At 36.3% G+C, this 23577-nt stretch overlaps 1 protein-coding gene across 1 annotated transcript in view; it reads right to left on the bottom strand.

The window, feature by feature from the left end:
* Nucleotides 1-8902: 8902 nt before the first annotated feature.
* The window catches only part of Mycbp2 (MYC binding protein 2), a 233163-nt gene continuing 218488 nt past the window's right edge, over nt 8903-23577 (bottom strand). The window contains 5 exon segments of the mRNA XM_048801244.1: nt 8903-9746; nt 16171-16336; nt 16924-17031; nt 21403-21612; nt 22800-22989. Coding sequence (XP_048657201.1) covers nt 9631-9746; nt 16171-16336; nt 16924-17031; nt 21403-21612; nt 22800-22989 — 790 coding nt within the window. The 3' untranslated portion in view covers nt 8903-9630.

Genomic DNA, 23577 nt, shown 5'->3' with positions numbered 1-23577 from the left:
TTGGAGACCCGGTCTCACCAAGTTACTTAGGGCCTCACTAAATTGTTGAGACTGCTTTGAATTTGCGATCCTCCTGCCTTAGCCTCCTGAGCCTTTGAGATTACAGGCATGCACTACCACACCTGGCTCCAATAGATTTTTATCATCAGTTATTCTTAAAAACCATGCTTGCTTTATGAAGTAAAGAGACTCCTGAAATTTTTCAAAAACAATGAGAGAGTGTAAATAGATGACTAATTATAAGAATTAGGAGCCTTTTGCAAATCAAGACATTTTTGTAACTGCTACCTAATTGACTTGTTTTAAAAGTTTAGATTTGGGGGTATTGAGTTTTTCAAAATTAGAAATGCCCTTAGGTGCAAAAATCTTAGCTTGAATTACACACCATTTCTCCACCCCTCTCAAAAATAAAAAAGAAAAAGGAGTTTTCCATCCAAAGATGCCGTTGAACTTCTTAACCCTTGTGGGGAAAGACTGGAAGGCAGTGATTCTGAGGATCCCTCCATTTTCCTCCTCCTCCCAAGAAATTGAACTAGGAAGCCATATGTAAAATTACATTAAGATTAAATGTGGGGAAATGCTAGTGATTGTTTTTAAGGACTGGCTGTCAGATCAAGACAAACTGTTCAAACTCTCCAGCAGCATCGTAAGTGGATGTACCTGAACTGCAACATTTTATTAGGTTCCTCAGTGACTGGATTGTGAGGAACAATAGGAAGTTCTGAGAAAGGTAATGATAATTATTAGAGGAAGAAAAACAAGTCAAAAATAGGCCCCTTTTCTTGAAGCTAGGTTAGCAATATAAAGGATCACTCAACCACATTAAACCATTAATGTGGTATAACACATTAATCCTTGGATAATTAAGTTCTTTAAATAAAATTGCTTAGTATTTGTATATGACTTAATATCTAAAACAAATAGGTCAACTAGTTGTGTTATGCCAGATTCCTGGACCCCAATAGACCTCCAGGAGCTGAATCCGATGCAATCACACAAGAGTCTTTATTGCAAGCTCGAACCTGGACTCACAACCGTTCCAGAAGCAGCGGTCCCAGGGAGTGAGTCCCAGTCCTTTGTTCAGTGAGATTTTATAGGTTTTGGGGGGATACTCTATGCATCACAACATCACACAGCAAATCATTCCATACCTCGGGAAAATCAAACAACAACTCTTAACATTGATTAGCACATTCAATGTCGGGAACAAGTTGGGTAGGGGTGATTGGTTAGTACAAGAGGGGGATTCCTTTGAACTGATTGGTTTAGGCCACGAGGGGTGTACGTGCTAAACTACCTGGTTTTCCAACATGTTATCAACCACCATAAACTACTTGGGGGTCATCTGGCATTCCAGGTATTTTCCCTGTCTCATGCTGATTGGAGGTTGCTAGGGGGTTGCTATGGGTCCTCACCTAGCCTAACTGAGTCAGGGACACCTGGCGCCTCAGACCTCTCCTGTTATTTACAGACAAACAACTCAGCAGGATGGGTATGTGCTTAGGAATGCTCCGTGGGTTTTTCCAAGGACCAGGGTCACTCCCCCTTCCTTGGACAGGCTTTGCTCTGAGGTAGAGGCTGGTTTCTCAAAAATGGAGTCACATTAGTTTCTCAGTTGCAGGCATATGGCAATGTTAAGCGAATATTGTGTTTTAATGGCAGAATGAATGGAACCATTTTATATTGGGAATAGTTAAGTAAATATAATCAATATATATTATATCAAATTAATATTCAATTACACTCCAATCATAGTACCTTTTAATTTCCCCTTTAGAGTCTGCCTTCCTCCAAAACAAAACAAAGACCTTAGTATACTTTACCTATTGAATACCCTCTCTTCAACCCTGCTATTGTTAAAGATTTTATTTCAGCTTAAAAAAAATAAGCTTGCACTTATTTTTTGATAAGTCAATACTTATTTACATTTTTTTAGTCAAGATCCATGGCATGTGGGTTGAGGAAGGGTGGCTATGGAGCAGAATGATCCATCAGGGAAGAATATTTTTATTAGTGACTCTCTAGAATTGCCAGTACACACAGCCAAAGAGCAGTCCAATAATTAGACAGCCTTATTATTGCTTTTAAATTCTCCACAGACAGTACCTCTTCCAGGGGCTGAGCATTCCCACAAACACCACCTTCTTAGCATACCAGTAATCAGGATAGATTAGGTTATGTTGTGGTACAAGTTGTCCCTGGGTATCCTTGGGGGTTTTGTTCCAGAATTCCCCCTGCCCCACCAGGATACCAAAATCCTTGGATAATCAAGTCCTTTACACAAAATGGTATAGAATTTGCATATTACTTAACATATGTAAAACAAATAGGTCATCTAGTTGTAGGCATATGGCAACCTTAAAGAAATGTTAGCTACATCCTTGTTATTACTATTGGCTCTAATTCCTTAAAGAAGGACAGAAGTGATTGTTTCAATGCTAGGCCTTCTCAGCCTTACAAGTTGTGACTTTTCTCTCTAGTTGGCCTAAGCTAAACCAAAGGGAAACTAACATATGCAGAAAATGTTCTTACCTAAGCCTTTGGTTTTGTCCCTTGAAAAGTAATAACCCAGGCAAATACTAAGACATGACTTTTTCCTGGGCTTGGCACTCATTATGAGACACATCACGCTAGCTGAAAATGGTTCATTTTTAGCCTTGCAGATAGATTTCAAATTGCTTCCACTATTCCCCTCTCCCAATATAGATGGTTTCCCACACTCTGCCATTGTAACCAAACATCCCTGAGTAGCCCCATTGATAACACTCACTTCCTGCCAAGGATATTTGATCCACTGAAAGAGGGATTCATTAGACAGACTATTTTTTTTTTTTTAGGTGCAAACAAAATGTGTTTCTCTATTATTTTCATCCATGACCTTTACTTTGCCCTAAGAGTAAGTGATATTAAACTCACATTTTTAAGTATGTTTTCCAAAGCAGGTTTAAGGGACCTCAGCCTTGTCATGTCCACAGATGCCAATTAGTTATATTCATACTGGTTAGAATTGAGTCCAGAAGAGGCAAACTCTAGTTGTCTATTTCTCAAATGTATCCCAGGTCATTCCACAATGGCAGATATATAGTTATTTTTCAGTCAGGCACCAAGTTGTGCCTAGGTTTTGAATATCCATGGGCACAGACTTTATTTACAAGGCATAGAAATCTTCAGTTTTAATCAGAGCTATTCTTTACAAGTGGGCATTCTCAGAGCTCATTCATTTATCCCAATGATAATTAATACCTTCTTCTATAATTCTGTCATTTTTTCTTATTTCCTATTCATATGAGAGCATTTTGAAATTAAATATCATATACAATGCTACATTGAGTTCCTAATTGCCCCTTTTACCTGCCTGATAGATCTCATTCTTTGATATAAAATATGCTATTTGCCATATTTAATTCCCTGGTTCTTTCTTGCCCTATCTTGACTGTAGCTGTGAGATTGTACTTCTCTATATTACAATATCCAAGTCACATATTTATGTGTGCTACATGTAGTAGTGTCCAACATTGGGTGCATCTTTCCATTAGTGCCCTAACAAATTTCTAGACCCCTTCTAACTGTGAGGTCACTGCATTGAGGTCTTTTATCAATGTGTTGGGCCATTAGGTTTCTTGCTAAACAATCTAGGTAGAGGGAACATTTCATTTTTATCAGCATTCTGGTATCATATGCCATGTTCCATTAAATCAAAGCTTTTGTGTTGACACCACTTTATTCATCACCAGACACCTAAACATTTGTTCCCACTTCAGTAACTGAGAGAGGTTCATGACTGATTGAGCTAATGGGTCTTGGAAGGCTGTTTGGTGCTTCTTGTTCATCTTCATGAAGTACTGACTGGAGTATGTCTTCTTGCTCAGAAGCATTCAGTACTTCACTCTTTATAACATCAAACAAAAATTTTTAGACTTATCATTTAAGCTTATATATAACCATGCTCTTTCCCTGAGTCATCTTTTATAACTTTTCTTTTACGAAGGTATCATTTATAAGCAGTGAAGTACATAAATCTTAGATATATAGTGTGATGGATTTCTGTATGTGTGCATTTGTGAAATCACTGTCCTGTTCAGGATATAAAATGTTACAGTGACTTATTGCAGTGCCTTTTCAAAAGTAAACACTGTTCTAAAATCTATCACCACAGATTTGTTTTTACCTGTGGAAGTAAGAAGTTCTGGTATGCAATTATGCAAAATCGCATAGTAGTACAGTAGTGTGACTGTAGCTAATAAGGATGTACTACATAGTTTTAAAGTTAGAAGATATTGAATATTTTGCTATAAAAATGATAAAATTTTGGGAGTTAGATATTCTTAACCTGACTTAACATTACAAAACACATACATGCGTCAAAACATCACAAGTTACCCTATTTATAAAATTTTTATATATCAGGTCAAATTTAATTTAAAAATAAAATGATAAAATCAAACTGTGGAGGATAAGATTCTAGGCCAGTACTCTTCATTACAAATATATGCAAGGCACATACTTAAAATTTTCTGGAAGCCACAATGAAGTTAAAAGGAACAGGTAAGATCTATTTTATTAATTTATTCTACTTAACCCAGTATATCCAAAATATTATTTCTATGTGTAATCAGTTTAAAAATTATTGAAATTTTTCAGTCTTTTTCTGTGAGACTTGTTTGCCTCACCAAAAAAAAAAAAAAAAAAAAAAAAAAGGATAGCAACAGTTCATAGGTTTGTAGGAGATGAAAGTATGATCAGGCGCAGGAAGCCCCTTGTATGATTCCTATTGCTACAGTAAAAAATTGCCATAGGCTTGGTGGCTTAAAAAAAAACAACACTAATTTTTGTGCAGCTTTAGAGATCAGAAATCCAAAATGGAATAAAATCAAGGTATCAGCAGAACTGTATTCCTTCTGGCTCAGGGGAGAATCTGTTTTCTTGCCCCTTCCAGCTTCTGGAGGTCATCAGTCTTTTTAGGCACCTGGCCCCTTCCTTCATCTTCAAAACCAATAGCGCAGGGGCTGGGGTTGTGGCTCAGAGGTAGAGTGCTCACCTAGGTGCTGGGTTCAATCCTCAGCACCACATAAAAATAAGTAAATAAAATAAAGGTATTTTGTATGACTACAACTTAAAAAAACTCAACAGTGTAGCACCTGGCTTCTGTTCCTCTCCTTCCCTGACTCTGACCCCCTTTCTTCCCCTTTCCCCATATTAGAACCCTTCTGATTACATTGGGACTGCTGTGTTAATCCAATCTAATCTCATTTAAAGGTCTGTGTCCTTAATCACATCTGTAAAGTCCCTTTTGCCTCACAGGGTAACATCTTCATACATCCTGGGGATTAAGACACAGGAAGATTTGGGGAGACCATTACACTGCCATACCTATACAGTGCTTGGCTACAGTAAGCCCCTCAATAAATGTTTCCTTTTTTTTTTCTTTTATAAAACCTTGACTGTAATTCTTAGTGACATTGTATCACTGACATATTTCTGTGTAGTGCTGCACATATTAACTAACTCATACAGTCCATTTAAGCACCTTCAAATGGGAAAATCATGGTTACTAAGCAATGGGGAACACAGTTCCTACCCTCATTAGAGTGCAGGCCTAGAAGAGTACTCAACTATTCATTAAACTTAGGAGGCAAAAGCTACTCACACCTCCGAGGAACACATCAGCACCTTAGTTCTCACTACACTCTCTTCCTGGAATTCTCCTTCACACTTTTCTTGTCAAAACACACTTTTTTTCTTGAGGAGATGGACAAGCTGTAACTGAACATGTTTCTTGGGCTCATTTTGCTTAGAAACTTACTGTGAAGTTGCAACTATATTGAGACTGCAGGGTTACTTACTGGACAGTTATCCCCAACCCTGACTTTACTTTCTTTCATAATTTCTCCTGTGACTCCCTCCAATATTATGTTTTCACAGTATAGCTAATTTCCCTGTGCTACCTGAGGTCATTTGTGAACTCTTCAAGTAAGCCATTTAAATCATACTATCCTCATGTGTCAGGCCCTCTAGGAGGGAGATACCTACATGAAGTTAGAAGTTAGAATCTTTTGGGAGGAAAGCCTGTGAAAGAGTGTAGGCTGAGAGAGCTGGAAGGAAGAGATTTCAGGTGATGCAGATTCATGAAAGGAGAGGCATACAAGAAGAAGCTCAGGTTGGAAAAGTCCCTGGCAATAATGAAGCTCTGAGCAGGTTTCTGCCAGCCCAAGTACTGGTGCAAAGATTGACTATAAAGGTCAATCTGAGTGCTTGGACATAAATTGACAGGCCCTAGAATGCTGGCCATGTTCTTTTGGCTGGAGCTGCCCTAGAAGATTGTGGTTTTGGATCCCATGTTGGGTTGGATACCACAGGTGCTGCAGTTGAAGGCTGTGTGGAACTACTCTCCCCCAGGTGGGGGCTCACCTAAACTGGAGCTCTGAGCTGCACTGCTCCCAACTAAACTGACCACTTTTGTGGGCAAATATTATCTTGTCCTCTTTGCAACTGTGTTCATACAGATGTCCAGTAACTACTTCATAAATTCTTTTCAGAACCATCAGTAAGTAATAGCATCATGTGGCAGAAAAAGTTTGGACTTTAGAGACTGAAAGTTCTAGATATACATTTTAGGATTTTTTTTTTTTTTTTAGCCAGAACAGTGTGAATCTAGTATAAGTCATTTAATTTCTGTAAATAGCTAAATGAGATTAATAATGCTTTACTCCTGGAGTTGTTGGACTACATAAAAAGCTTAATTCAGTGTCTGCAATCTGTGAGATGTTAAGTAAATGTTCTCTCCTTTGCTCTTCTCATTTAAATACTATTTTATTGTGGGATAAAGTACTTGGTAAATACATTTCCATTTGATTTGAATTTGGTATTATTTCTAACCAAAATAAGTGGCTTACTCAAGGCCACACAGGCAAAAAAAGGGGGCAGAGTCAGGGCTTGCTTCAATCCCAGCACTTTTCATGTGCTATTGACAGTTTTCAGGAAAATGAGCTGTAATGTTCCATCAAACAGTGACCATCAGAAACACAAGAGTCTGGGTCTAGATGGAATATGGTGACACAGTAGGCAGGGAGAGCTGCTGAGGTTGAAAAATCTGAAAAAGACAGCAAATTAGTAAAATGCTGAGTAAAGTGTGAAGAGAGTACTGCATATATTTTATCAAATAAGCTTATTTATAGAATACGATCTTAGACCAGAAAACCGTTTTAAGAAAAATTGCATTTACTATGCTTGAAAATATAACGGGTCTAGTTTCTGTCCAGAAAGATTCACTAACCCTTACTATTATGGTTCTACTGCTTCATGCCTAGTATATTACACAGAGCATTTAAAGGATGATCTTTGTGCACGAGATGCTTTAGCCAAATGCCTGCCAGTCATCCCTTTCTGTGCTTTGTTGTAGTTTATTCCTAAAATGTTTAAGTTTGCTATTTTTGAAATACTAAGGATCGTATAATTAAAGATGGATTCCTCATAAATTAAGATAAGTTCAAGTCCTTGTGAGTACACATTGTAGAACTTAGTTGCTTTCCCTCCTTTTATTACTAGAACTTTACCATGCATCTCAGTAGTTTCCTGGTTTCCCCTGCCCTCATTACCTGGAGCTTATCAATTTATCAGCAAAGTCAGTGTAGATGAAATGGTATTCCTTACAGATCCCAAGTGTCCATTAAGTCTTTTGTTTGTGTGGCATTCTCATGGTTAGTTTTATTCCTGTGGACTTAAGTTAAGTCAAATATACTTATCATCACAGGCTTACCTCATTCTCTCCTCATTTTCCTTGGGGCTCTTACCTATTTTGTGTTTCTTAGAAACATGTTAAATCAACACTGCACACTATTCTCTAATCACATTTTATATTTTTCCACCTAGCACTTTTTTCTCATGCCACTTTTTACACCTTTGTTTCTTGAAATGCTATTTGCTCTTTAAGATGGAGTTCCAATGGTCTCTTGGTTGCCACTCTCCCAACTACAAAACCAACCAAACAATAATAATTTTGTCTTTGGCTTGGATATTTTTATGAAATGTATTACAACATTCTATAAAACAGTTATCTGAGCTCAGATCTGATCTTTTTTTGTATTTTAAGTTCTTTAAGACAAAGTTTGTTTTAAACTTCTCACAAATGCTTACTACAAATGTTATTAAATTTGCCAATTATTTCAAATTGACAAATTAATTTCTGTATTTCCAATAATGGGAATTTAGAATAAAATAAATTTGTGAGTCTCATGAAATAAATATCATCTGATTTAGGATAGAATGTAAATCAATAATTTGGCAATTTCATGACTCTAGTGGAAGGAAAGATACAGAAAAAAAAAAAAAAGATCCACCTAAACACATTACTAGTATATAGAAGATAAAAGACTGAGGCAGTGGCACACACCTATATCTCAGCCACTCAGGAGGCTGAGGCAGGGGGATCAGGCCAGCCTTAGTGAGAACCTATCTCTCTCTCTCTCTCTCTCTCTCACACACACACACACACACACACACACACACACACACACACAAAGGCTGGGGGTGGAGTTTAGTGGTAAAGCACTGGTTCAATCCCCAGTGCCACACAAAAGGAAAAAAAAAAGACTAATGGTTTATTGTTTTATAAAAATTTTGAAAGCTACTAATTAAGAAGATAGCAGTTGATTGTTTTCCTAAGTATTTTCCTGTGTTTGATATGTGTTTATGAAAAGATATATATACACACACACCATGATCTATGCAGTATTTAAGATTCCAGCATAGTGCTTCATTATTACTCTTATTTTCCCTAATAACCAGTTCTGAGAATCATAATTAGGCCATGTTAATAATTTCTTTCCAAAAAGCTTAAATGGAATTTAAGACTTTGAAGCTGTTTAAATTTTGATTCTCAAACAAACAACACCTTACACAAATATTAGACTTTATCACTGTATAAAAATGTACAGTGGCTTTATTGACATGTACATTCCAATATGTTTACAGCTGCAAGATAATGAGGCACACTCAGTATTGCACTTCATTAAAATTTCAGGCTCAAACTTAACCTAGAAGTTTAAATGAAACTGCATTTGTAATTTAGTAATTCTTATACAGGACAAACATTGATATCTTTATATACAGTGTGATACTTATTACATTTATATGCCGTCCTAACACAATTTTTTTTTTTTTAAATAACAGTCTAGGAAATAAACCAGAATATTCCTCTTTTTATCCCCACCCGTGATGCAATTGTACAGGATTACAAAAAGGCAGTATACAATAAACAATGATTATTTTTCTTTTTTGCTTGAAAGCCGGCATCATTCTTAGTCCATGGGTATGGCAATTCTTTTATATCAATTATCTATAAATGTCCAATGCTTCACAGGCCAAAGACGGTAATGGCCACATGCAAACACCTCACAAATTTGATGTCTTGGTTCAAAAGAAGATAAACCAAAATAATGGGGAAACTTTCCATAGCAAGAATTATGTACATGGTATTTGGCATCCTTCTTGCACTGTGAATAGTTCATTTTCATGGATGTAAAAATGGTCCCGTCCTTATCCTGAGCAAAGTTTAAACTTCACTGTATGAAGGCAACTTTTCTCTCTGGATGAAGGCAACTTTTCTCTCTGAAGATAAAGGATCTGAGTGTTCTAAAAAGTGTGAGCATTTCTGCACACTCCACACCCCAGAGCAAACTCTTCCCCAGTGGGTGGATGAACAACATGGAGTGGACATTCAGTTCCTTCTAACTGTTTGCCTTTGGGACCTGTATCAATTTTAAAGGAGACAAAGGAATTTAATGTTTTTAAAACACACACAACTTCACATAAATAGGAATCATTGATAAGTTATTCAACAAAATAGCATGACCATGGTAATAAAATATAAAATTATTTTCTTCTGATCACAAAATAAAAATGTTCACTATAAAAACTTCAACATAACCAATACAAATAACAAAGAAAGTGACATAGTTCCTTACATACAACATCCTGCCTTAAGAGAACCATTATAAGCTTACAGGTCTTTTTCTAGTAATAGATCAATCAGATATGTCATTTTAAATCTGCAATGTGCAAAAATGGTCACAAATATCCCTCAATTTAAACTGGTAGAAAATTATTCTGGATGAGAAAATATGGGGGACTTTGGTGTAGGATGTTTGTCTATGAATAAAAACAAACCTAATATACAAGCCATGCTATTATCATCCTACCTTCACGGAAGAGAAAGGGAACATTTATCAGTGGGAAGACTGACTATTACTGTTATTTTTAAAAAGTACCTGAACGGAGATTAGTAGGAAAGTGAAAATTAATCAACTTAAAATATGAACATTAAAATAACAAAATATCATAATCTAGAAAAAACAGTTTCAGGAAGATAAAAATTTGTAGATAATAACCAAATAAAGTAGGCCTATAAAGATGTAAAAAAAAAAAAAACAAAAAAAACTTTTACTCTTTTATTTTTTAAAAGAAATTTGTTATGCTAATGTGTTTCATGTTATGTGTTTCACATCATTTAAAAAGCACTTTAGCTTCTTCACAAACAAGGAGGAACATCATCATGCTGCCAGTAACACAGATTGTGCTTATACTCAATTGCAGATTACCCACTAAAACAGACAGGAACTACACATTAGTTTTCTACAGATACTTTTTTCAATCAATAAATGTAAATTCTGAATTTGCTTAAGAGAAATATATCATGTGTGGATGAACTGAGTTTATTCAGATCAATGGGGATTTAATTCAATTTACCTCTCTGGGGTTTAAAAAATTCTCTACTGTGAAAACAGTAAAGGAAACAATAAGAGGTAAAAGGCTGGAGTTTATGAAGCTTTTAACTTGGCACAGTAGAAGCATGAAATTAATATTAGCTGTTATTACTATTACTGAACAACAACAAACTGAGGTCTGTTTCAGGTAAATAAAAAGTAAGTTCCATACAAGAGTAACACCAAGGAATGGGGTGGATAGAAAAGTGAAGATAGCTAATCTCAGAGACAGAGGTCAACTGCTGGTTTGAGCTAACATGAAAGAGTAGTAGCTGCGCTGATTCAAGTGCAGGCATAGACCTGGAATGGGTCAATGTGGGAGACTCCAGGACTGGCTAGCAAGTTAATTATGCCTGCATCTAATTATAAAGGAGAGTAGATCTCCTGTCCCAAATTAAAATGCATACTGGTGTCTCCCCCATGAATGGGTAGGGCAGTGTGCAGGAGGGGTACACCCTGTGGCAGATCTAGTTCAGGTAGCACTGCTATCTGTGGTGGCTCATGCAAACTGCAGTACTTGAGTTTCTTCAGGGGAAAAAAGAAGGCATTCACTCATCAAACACTGATGAAGTCACTAGCGTGTGAATGGTATGCTAGGTGCTTGGGATGTTGAGATGAACAGTACATGATTCCTGTCTTCAGGGAGTTCATAATGGAACACAATGTAAGAAATAATAATAGTAAAAGTAAAGACAAAACAAAAGCACCTGCAAACATATGAGTGATTACTATTGAGACATTGTTATCGTCTATCAATTCTCTACTAGTCACAAAAATCCAAATCTCTTATCCTCATTTTTCAGATAATTATATACACTGAATCAAAGGAACTTATTTTTTCTGATTATTAGATCCCTCATCTTTAAAGTAGGCATAGCAAATATCTAACTTAAAGGGTACTGGGAAGATTAAGAAGTATCCTGGCACCAAAAAGGCAATCAATAAATATTTTAGAAAAGTAATGAATAGACAGAGGGATTGTGTCATAGTCTTCATTCTTCTGTGGCCCCAAAATTCATATATTGAAACCTAATTACCAATGTGATGGTATTATGAGGTAGGGCTTTGGGAAAGGATATCATCAGGAGGGTGGACCCTGTGACTGGGATTAGTTCCCTTATAAATAGACTCCTAATCCTTTCCACCTTGTGATGATATAGCAAGAAGACTTCTCAGACTCCAGAACTGTTAGAAATATATTTCTGTTGTTATTACACTACCTAGTTTGTGGCATTTTGTTACAGCAGCCCATATGAACTGAAACAGATTATCTACTCCAATTTCTTAATTTCTACTCTTGTCCTCATCCATACATTAAATCAAGATTAGAATTTAGTTGCAAGTGGTTGAGAGAATGCTCCTCCTGTCCTTGTCCTTCTAAGTAAACTGTATATGACCATCTTCCCTATTGATATCACTGTGGGCTTTCCTTTAATTCTGTTCATTCTTTAAATGAATAGATGAATTAGGGGTATGTGTGAGGCTAGTATAAATCTCCATCTAAGTTTATGACCTGAGATCAAGTAACTACTTCCCTAGGCCTCAATTTTCTATTTGTGACCATGGAGAAAATACCATCTACCTTATAGATTGAAAGTAAAAAATGTATGTGGAAATGCCCTGAATCACTGTTAGCTCCTTCCTTCTGCCTTCTCCTTAACTCCTTTGCTGCCTCACTTCTGTGATTCACCACTGTTTAAAGGACAAAGTCTTTTCTACTGGCTGACTTGATCATGTGAACATATAAGGGGATGTCTTGCCTTTGCCTGACCCCTCTTCTTTTTTATTTATTTATTTATTTATTTATTTTTTAAAATGTGGTGCTGAGGATCAAACCCAAGCACTCAACCACTGAACTACAACCCCAGCTCTAAAGATACATTTTTTTTTATTTTCGTAAATGCTGAAGTGTTTTATTATTTTTTTATTGGTCGTTCAAAACATTACAAAGCTCTTGACATATCATATTTCATACATTTGATTCAAGTGGGTTATGAACTCCCATTTTTACCCCATATACAGATTGCAGAATCACATCGGTTACACATCCACGTTTTTACATATTGCCATACTAGTGACTGTTGTATTCTGCTGCCTTTCCTATCCTCTACTATCCCCCTCCTCTCCCCTCCCCTCCCATCTTCTCTCTACCCCATCTACTGTAATTCATTCTCTCCCTTTTTTTCCCCTTTCCCCTCACATCCTCTTATATGTAATTTTGTATAACAATGAGGGTCTCCTTCCATTTCCATGCAATTTCCCTTCTCTCTCCCTTTCCCTCCCACCTCTCGTCCCTGTTTAATGTTAATCTTTTTCTCATGCTCTTCCTCCCTGCTCTATTTTTAGTTGCTCTCCTTATATCAAAGAAGACATTTGGCATTTGTTTTTTAGGGATTGGCTAGCTTCACTTAGCATAATCTGCTCTAATGCCATCCATTTCCCTGCAAATTCCATGATTTTGTCATTTTTTAGTGCTGAGTAATACTCCATTGTGTATAAATGCCACATTTTTAAAATCCATTCATCTATTGAAGGGCATCTAAGTTCGTTTCACAGTCTAGCTATTGTGAATTGTGCTTCTATGAACATCGATGTAGCAGTATCCCTATAGTACGCTCTTTTAAGGTCTTCAGGGAATAGTCCGAGAAGGGCAATAGCTGGGTCAAATGGTGGTTCCATTCCCAGCTTTCCCAGGAATCTCCAAACTGCTTTCCAAATTGGCCGCACCAATTTGCACTGACCCCTCTTCTTTTAGCTTCTACCCTACTACCATGTTCTCTGGAATACTCAGTTCCTTACTAACTTACTTATTATTTTCAGGATTTTTGTTTTAACAGAAGAAACTCCCTTTACGTAAAATTTGCTTTTTCCTGATGACACTGCTTGCCTTTAAAAGTTCTCAGCTGGAAAGTGGCCTTCCAAGCTCCTTGGTGTCCTAAGGCCAGCGAACATAACAAGCTTTCTCTTGGCTCCCATTTATTTCCAGACTATGACCTACTACTTTGATTGACTAACCCCCCTTCATTTGGAGCTAAAATCATCTAAAGTACGGCCTACTTTTCACTCCCTTCATTTGCTGAGTTCAGCTCACTACCTTCACTCCTAACCTTGGCTCCCATCTGTATTCTGGCTATTACCCTAAAACCATGGCCTCATATCATTCTGAATGTACTCCTTTCAAACTATGCCACTTCTACCTAAGGAGGAAAAAAAAGTTACTTGAGGGAGATCAGTATAACAATTTTTATTTGGCATGGCAAATGGCAAAAAGTAGCTATACTCAAAAAAGCCCTATTTATTTTTAAATAGGTAATATAATTCTCATGGATTAAAATCAAAATCTTAAAAGAAAAATAAAATATTAAAAATCATTTATAATCAGAAGTCACCTCTCTACTCCTATCTCTATCACCACCTTACTCTTGCTTTTCAACAGTTTAATCAATATTATTGGTTTCTTATGAATCTTCCAGTGTTTCTTTATACATCTATAAATAAATTTTTTCATTTCTGCTTTCTTAAAAAAGTAGCAGACTATATATATTCATCTGTAATTTGCTTTTTTAATTTACACTATCTGCTACAGATCTTTTCACATCAGTACAAAGAAACACCGTTCTTCTTTTTTAAATGATGTACAGCATTTAGTATTAATAGCTCCCTCAATGGATACTAGTATTATTCACAGATTTTTATTGTTAAAAGCAAAGCTGTAGCTGGGTGCGGTGGCACATGCTTGTAATCCTAGAGGCTTGGGAGGCTGAGGCAGGAGGATTGCAAGTTCAAAGCCAGCCTCAGCAAAAGTGGGGTGCTAATCAACTCAGTGAGACCCTGACTCTGAATAAAATACAAAATAGGGCTGGCTGGGGATGTGGTTCAGTAGCCAAGTGCCCCCGAGTTCAATCCTTGATTACCCCCCACCAAAAAAAAAAAAAAAAAAGCAATGAATAACCTTACGCTTTTGTATCTTGTTATTTTCTTCACATGCACAGGTGTATCACAGAATTGGGATTGCTTAAGACTAAAGGCACTGGTAAATCTCAGGGGCACTATCAAACTACTTTCCATGGGGGCTTTGATGGGATGGTATGCTTCCCAGATCTAACAGCACAATATATTGTGTTCTATGTACTTATAGTTTCACTAATTGCAGATATATCTAATTAAAAATTCTTTTCTTGGTTCCATTTACCTCTCCTTCTACTTCTCTCACTTCTAGCAAGCCTGGTATTCCACCTCAGAGTGATCACCGCCTCCCTACCTCTTTAGATCTTTTTTAGACTCTTTTGGTTTCAGTGTCTTCCTTTCCTCTGCCTGAATGTACAGATAATCATTTTCCTGTATTCTTAGTGGCTTCTTTTTATTCCCTTGGCTTTCTGATGCTCACCAGGGTAAACATCCCCAATCCTCAGCCACTCTTAAGTCAAATTACTTATCCAATTTATAATGCTGGTTCCAGCTTAAAAAAAAAAAATCACAAAACCCTTTTATGTGGCTCCACAATGAATTTAGAATATCAAACTTCACATAGCTCTTAAAGGCTCATCAGCAATCTTTTTTTATGGGGTCAGGGGGTACTGGGGATTGAACTCACAGCCAGTCAACCACTGAGCCACATCCCCAGCCCTATTTTGTATTTTATTTAGAGACAGGGTCTCACTGAGTTGCTTATATTATAAATAGAGTCAGGGTTTCGCTGAGCTGCTTACAGCCTTGCTAAGTTACTGAAGCTGGCTTTGTAACCTTTTAACCTCCTACCTCAGCCTCCCAAGCTGTTGGATTACAGGTGTGCTCCATTAAGCTCCTCGCTCCTCACTTTTGATGAGGACCTTATCTTTTCTACTTTACTCAGGAAGTGCTCTTCTTGTAAGGTTGAGGTATTTATTCTGTTTGAGTTTCCATCACTTGAAGTAGAGTGCCCATATAATTTTTACATAAAACTACATTATAAACTGGGCACAGTGGCACACACCTTAATCCCAGCAGCTTGGGAGGCTGAGGCAGGAGGATCACAAGTTCAAAGCCAGCTTCAGTAACTTAGAGAGGCTCTAAGCAACTCAGTGAAGCCCTGTCTCTAAATATAATATAAAAAATGGATGGAGGGCTGGGGATGTGGCTCAAGCGGTAGCGCGCTCGCCTGGCATGCGTGTGGCCCGGGTTCGATCCTCAGCACCACATACAAAGATGTTGTGTCCACTGATAACTAAAAAATAAATATTAAAATTCTCTCTCTCTCTCTCTTTAAAAAAAAAAAAAGGATGGAGAAGATGTGTCTCAGTGGTTAAGTGCCCCTGGGTTCAATCCCCAGTACCAAATAATGAAATAAAACAAAACTAGATTATGTAGATTATAATTGTGATTTTAAAACACTGAAAGCAGAAAAACAAAAACAAAAAAACTGAAAGCATACCTGCAGGACAGTGTGGTAGTTCTTCCTTAGGAATGCTAGTCATTCTTTGAAAATCATCATGACAAGCATTACAGAAATGTGTTGTTCCAAAGCAGAAGAAGACAGCCACTGAACAGCAGTAGCGACATTTATATTCCAAAAAGTCTGTGCCATGTTTGGGACACATCTATAATAAAAGAAAAGATAGCAGAATAGTATAGTGAGACTATTTCAACTACACTTAAGACAGTCATAGTAAACTCATTAACTCATATTTTGATAGTATATATAGCTCTGAAAATGGATTAAAATTGATGAATTAAAGAATAAATACGTGGCTTTGCTCAAAAGATCTGGAAAAAGCCCCAGGTTCTAATTCCATATTCAGCACAACATACAAAATTTCATATATAAACTACTTAATTTCCTTGAATCTTTACTGATATGTCATGAAAAATTAATATTTCTTCATCAATCTTCCAATGTCATAGATGTACTATGCAGGAAAACATAAAAGTTTGCAAGTTTAAAAAAATTAAATATATAAAATTATTCCTTGTTTAAATATGAAAATCATTTCATGGAAAACAAATTATAAAATGAAAATACCACCCAAAAGAAATGCTACAAATGAAACATTTTGGATAAGTACACAATGCTACATAAACAACAGAAAACACTAGTGGAAAATCCTGGTTTATTGATTATATTATTTAAAAAACTGAATTTTTAAACTTTTCTAAACCGTCCTTTCTAATTAAATGTTCTGCCTACCTGAGCCCTGGACACATCAGAACAGGCACCACAGATGAGTTCTCTGGGATCATAATCATCCCCTTGTCCTGCTTCAGCATCACAACGCGCTTCACCACCAAAATATGCCTATGGAGAGACTATATTTAGATCATGGAAGAAAAAAAGAAAATGCCAGCCTGGGAGATGTGATATTGCATTGTCATAGATGTGTAGTGAAAGTCAGATCAAGAAGTCTTAGAAATTGGGAGCAAATCTTTACCATGAGCACCCCAGATATAGCATTAATCTCTAGGACATATAAAGAACTAAAAAAAAAAAACAAAAAAAAAAAAAACCCAATCAATAAATGGGCTAAGAAACTGGACAGACACTTCACAGAAGAAGAAATATAAATATAATTGATCTACAAATATATGAAAAAATGTTCAACATCTCTAGCAATTAGAGAAATGCAAATCAAAACTAAGCTCTAAGATTTCATCTCACTCCAGTCAGAATAGCAATTATCAAGAAAACAAGCAACAATAAATACTGGTGAGGATGTGGGGGGGAAGACACACTCATACATTGCTGGTGGGACTGCAAATTGGTGCAATCACTCTGGAAAGCAGTATGGAGATTCCTTAGCAAACTTGGAACCATTTGACCAAGAATACCTAAAGGACTTAAAAATCAGCATACTACAGTGACACAGCCACACCAATGTTTATAGCAGCTCAATTCACAATAGTTAAACTATGGAATCAACCTAGATGCCCTTCAACAAAAGATGGATACAAGAAAATGTGGTATATATACATAATGGAATATTACTCAGGCTCAAAGAATAATAAAATGATGACATTTGCAGGTAAATAGATGGAGTTGAATATCATGCTAAGTGAAATAAGTCAGTCCCCCAAAACCAAATGTTTTTACTGATATGTGGATGCTGATCCATAATGGGGGGTTGGTGGGGCTACGGAAGAGAAGAGGGAACTTTGGATTAGGCAGAGGGGAGTGAGGGGAGGGAAGGTGAAGGGGGTATGGGAGTAAGAAGGATAGTGGAATGAAACGGACATTATTATCCTATGTACATGTATGATTACATGAATGGTGTGACTGCATCGTGTACATCCAGAGAAATGAGAAGTTGTGTCTTATTTGTGTACAATGAGTTCATTCTGCTGTCATGTATAACTAATTAAATTAGTTAATTAATTATTTAATTAGTTATTTGTTCTAATTCTAATTAGAACAAATAAAAAAAAGTCTTAGAAATAATATTATCTGTTGACCAGTCCTTTATAATGCCAGGTGTATTGGTGCCCATATTGCTTGTTATAAAAGGCGGGATCAGGGTAAGAAATAAAGCTATTTCAATTCTGGATTCATGCTTTCATGAATGGATAGTTTATTGTCATGTCAAAGCACAATGATAAGAGAATATATAATTCCAAATGAATATTGAGAACAACATATGAAGAAGTAAGTAGAAACTGCTTTTTCATGGCAAAGTTTGGATTATTTTCCTCATTTTGAAACATTAAATGACATATTCCTGGGCTGGGGTTATGCTCAGTGGTAGAGTGCTCACCTAGCACGTGCTAGGCCCTGGGTTCGATCCTCAGAACCACATAAATATAAATAAATAAATAAATAAATAAATAAACAAACAAACTGTGTCCAACTACAAGTAAAAAATAAATATTTTTTTTTTAAAAAATGAAGTATTCCCTTCCATTGCTTAAAAAATGCTTAGCCATTCCAAAGTTAAAATACTATAGAATGGAAATATGCTTAACATAAATATTGGTACAAAATTATAATTTCAAGCCTAATGGGAAAGAAAAAGCAATCAATTTTAATTATCTTCTTATCATGCATTTTTTAAAAGGAAAGGAAAATTTGGTAGTTCTATTCACAATACTCTTCATACTTATAAAGCATAGTTTTATCTAGTTAGACACATGAATAAATGAAATTACCATGATGGATGATTTATTTGTATTTGCTCTGGGCACAAAATGAGGCCAAGAAATTGGGACATGCACATCATGCATGAATATCTTGTCTCATAGTCAAAAAGCTAAGTCAAAATTGGGAATAAACAAGCTGGTTCAATATAAATCTATTTTCTGTACTAGAAAAACAGGTCAAAAGACAGGCTCCATTGATGCAGAGGTTATAAATGGCCATCTACAAGCTAAACCTGGCCTGAGAAGTATTTCATATTACCTTGGGGCCTAATGCTTATTTCAGCTATTTCACTTTTCTATATATTCTGTTTGACTTCTTAAATATTTGATTACTACCCTTTTGGTAGCACAATATTAATTTATGATGTTTATCACATTAAAAACATAGAAATAATATTTTAGTTTCATAAATGTACACTGTTGGTCTTTCCATGGGTTGTGTATATTTGTCTGCCATTCTGACTATCATATATCCATTTAGCCTTCCATTCATTAACTGTATATTCTGTTACACTCCAAGACTATGCATATCTCATTCACTCATTTTCTAATTTAGTTAACATTTAACAAATGCTTGTAATGGAGACAGGGATATGGAAGAATATAGTCTTTGTTTTCATGGAAAATGTTTGATCAGAGAGACAAGTGAATCAGTAATGGTATTGCAAGTGCAGTGCTGTCATGGATGTATACAAGATAACAAAACTGTATGATAGGGATGATGTGGGGAGATATGGGCACATTACAGAGGACGTGAAACCTGAGCTGAATCCTGAACGAGAATAAGACAGATTTCATCATACCTTTGAGCAGGTGTGTTTGGGGATGGGCATGGCAGGTGAAGAGTAAATGTGCAGGAGGTAGAAAAGAACATTCCTTGAAGAGAAACAATCTGGCAATGGCTTGGAGGTGTCAATGAAAGAGAGAACATGGCTACAATTGCAGTTTTCAGTATAATGTAGCATGAAGTATAAATGGTAATACAATGGGAGATGAGAATTCCATTCATGTCTGAAGAGACACACAGGGCTACAAGATTATAAGCAGAAGAATGCCCCAGTTAGATTTGAGATCTAGAAATATTGACTTACTAGTATCAGTATAAGTAGAAGGGATCAGATGGAAAGTTTAGGGACTCCACCTAAGAGCTCAGTAGCACCAAAGAAAATGATTAGAGTTGTTGAAGAATAGAAAGAAAGAAAAAAAAAAGATTCAACAGAGATTTGGAGACAGAATTGAAAGGACTTTGTAATTAAAGTAGACTGGAAGTCAGGCACAAGTGGCACACACCTGTAACCCTAGCAGCTCCGGAGGCTGAGGCAGGAGGATAGTGAGTTCAAAGCCAGTCTCAGCAAAAGCAAGGTGCTAAGCAACTCAGTAAGACCTTGTCTCTAAATAAGATACAAAACAGGGCTGGGAATGTGGCTCAGTGGCCAAGTGCCCCTGAGTTCAATCCCTGGTACCCCTTTGTCCACCCTCCCCCCCCCACCCCGCCGCAAAATAAAATAGACTGGGAAAGTCAGGGTTGATGAACCTAATACCAGACAGTGAACTTTCAAGTACCTGTAAGAAATTCAAACGACTGTCAGGCAGTTGGATATTTGTACCTAAATCTCATTTTGGAAGGTCATAATGGTATAGGTGGTAGCAAATGCATGGATGTACTGGAGGTCACCAAACATAAGGAGCTCTCACTAGGAAAACAAGTATAAATGAAAAGGAACCCGAGGGCTGGGGATGTGGCTCAAGCGGTAGCGTGCTCGTCTGGCATGCATGCGGCCCAGGTTCGATCCTCAACACCACATACAAACAAAGATGTTGTGTCCGCCGAAAACTGAAAAATAAATATTAAAAAATTCTCTCTCTCTCTCTTGAAAAGAAAAGAAAAGGAACCTGATAAAGAAGTTAGCCACAAAGAAAGGAGGCCATCAAAAGGGAGTGTCTTCCTGGAAGCCAAGGAAGTAAGAATTTTTTTTTTTTTTGGTGATACTGGGATTGAATCTAGGGCCTCATGCATACTAGGCAAGTGCTCCACCACGGAGCTACATCCCCAGCCGAGGAAGTAAGAATTTTAACAAGGGAGTGGTTAAGAGAAATGAAAGAGAAGTTCATTCATGAATCAATTGCAGGAAGTTATTACTGACGGGAAGTAGTTTTTTTTTTTAATATTTATTTTTTAGTTGTAGGTGGGCACAATATCTTTAATTTTATTTATTTATTTTTATGTGGTGCTGAGGATCGAACCCAGGTCCTCACACAAACTAGGCAAGTGCTCTACCACTGAGCCACAATCCCAGCCCCGGGAAGTAGTTTTTGTACGGGAATATTACAACATGTTTTGTAAAAAGTAAGTTTAGGTTAAAAAAAGAAAAAAAACTCTAAAGCAAATTAAGTAAATAAGTTCACCTTGAAACACTGCATCAGGCTTTCTTATTTTTAAGTTCAAACATAAAACATAAGAAATCACTGTATGATTCAACTTCTTAAAAATATAGGTAATTTCTAGCTTTAAAAATTCTTAATATAATTTGTAGTTTACCTTTCTGCATTTGTAGCAGACATAATATGCATATCTGTTCATGGCATAGCCAGCTGGATCATTGTAAAATCTCACACCAGGAGTTGTGATAGCTTCACTCTTATGCAGACCTTCATATTCCAATCTCATTAAGGCTTTTCTTCTGACATCCTCATATAGTTCTTTTATTGGATCAAGCAGGTCTTTTAATACTATATGATTAATTTTATTCTGAAATAAAAAATATGAACATTCTTTAAAAGCATAATTTACTAATTAACTGAACAAATACTTAGTGTGGGCCCACGTGCTAAGCAATGTATCAGGAGATAGTTGATAAACACGTTTTTAAAAAAATGTTATTTAAAAATAATTCTGTAAAGTCTTCTTGAACACAAGAAAAGGGGAAATAGGAGCAATTAGGAATGACAGCATGAAAATTTTTTTTAATTTCATATTTCCGGAATCTAAAATATATTTCCTGTTGCCTTAAGTTTTGTGGGAATAAAAGTTACCTGGCTGAAACAAATATGATACACTCCCTCTGTTTGTGGGAAATGTGTGTGTATTTTAATTCCTGGAAGATAAGGGTAGAATGACATGTGATAGAAATGGGCAGGTAGTATTATTGACACTACTTCCCTGTATTTATTTCTAGGTTCTTAAATGTGACTCCCACCCCCCCAGGTTGGCACCATATGAGAAGGGAAAACAAAACACTAAATCTTTTTGATTATTCCTCAGTCCAACTAAGTAATGACTGTCTTCTCATGTTAAGCGCTTTGTACCAGTCTGCACATATGAAGAAGACTGGTGCACATATGAAGACAGGGAGAACTAAACAGAACAAAAACAAGTGAAGAATTAATAAGAAAGGCATGTCAGATTATTTTAACAAAAGCATATTATTAATCATTATTAGCCTGCCAAAACAACTTCCTACTTTTCTTACTACTTTTGTAGAAATGTGTCAAAATGCCAAGAATTTTCTCCTCATTTTAACTAGCTCTAAAAGAATCTGCTGTAATGGCACTAACAACCAATATTTTATTCTTTAATGGCAGGTGTCAATACCTCCAAGCACCAGAGGATTCTTTTTGTTTTTGGAATTGTCATGTAATATAATTCTCAGGGGGTCTGAAAGTAGTGATGCATCATTAACACACGATGTTGTTTAAATGAATTTTTCATGCAATGTTTAACTTAAAAAGCTTTTAATTGACAATAACTGTTTTGAAATGCTTTATAGCATATAGCATATATATCTCATTCTTAGGAACCACTTGGATGAGGAATATAAACTGATGAAGGCTGATGGTAAACAGCAAACAGGGAAGGGCACCAAGAAACACTGATGCCTATTTATTTTGAAAGATGAAAAGAAAGGGAAAGTAGGTAAATTCAGATTCTTTCCATACCTTGCAAATGGGACAAGATATAAATCCAAATGTTATCCTTGGACCAAGCCATCTGTTTTCCAAAACTCGTCGACAGCACTGTAAGTGGAAGACGTGACTACAGTCCAGCTTAAATAAAGAAACAAAAGCATGTAAGCAAATGCAATAATGATACATTTGAGTAACTGGAATGTAAGATATTAAAGAAGATAGAAGAAAAAAAAATCAAGAAACTTAGTATAATGAAATTTTAGCACTTCTTTATTATTCATGGGACATTATTAACAAGCCCTTCAGCTTCTACTAATGTTTACCATTTATATGTGTGTGTGTGTATATATTTATACATACATACATACATATATATTTTTTAAAAAGTTTATAGTTGTAGATGGACAGCATGCTTTATTTTATTTGTTTATTTTTATGGGAGTTAAGAATTGAACCCACACCCCATATATGCTAGGCAAACGTTCTGCTACTGAGCTACAGCCCTATCCCCTACCATTTATATAGTAATGGCACCTATAAAAATATGCTAGGTTAGGGAGAAATATTATATCTCAGAGAAAGAAGAAGAAACTACTGATATAAAGATTGCAGATATCATCCCTATAATCCCAACTACTTGGGGGGCTGAGGCAGTAAGATGGCAAGTTTGAGGCCAGCCTTAGCAATTTAGTAAGACTGTTTTAAAATAAAAACGAATAAAAATAAAAAAAGAAGGACTGAGGGTATAGTTCAATGGGAAATTGACCCTGGGTTAAATCCCCAATGACCAAAAAAAAAAAAAAAAGTA

Source organism: Marmota marmota, unplaced genomic scaffold, assembly GCF_001458135.2.
Source record: "Marmota marmota marmota unplaced genomic scaffold, marMar, whole genome shotgun sequence".
In the NCBI taxonomy this organism is placed as follows: Eukaryota; Metazoa; Chordata; class Mammalia; order Rodentia; family Sciuridae; genus Marmota; species Marmota marmota.
This window is presented reverse-complemented; position numbering and strand designations above follow the sequence as displayed.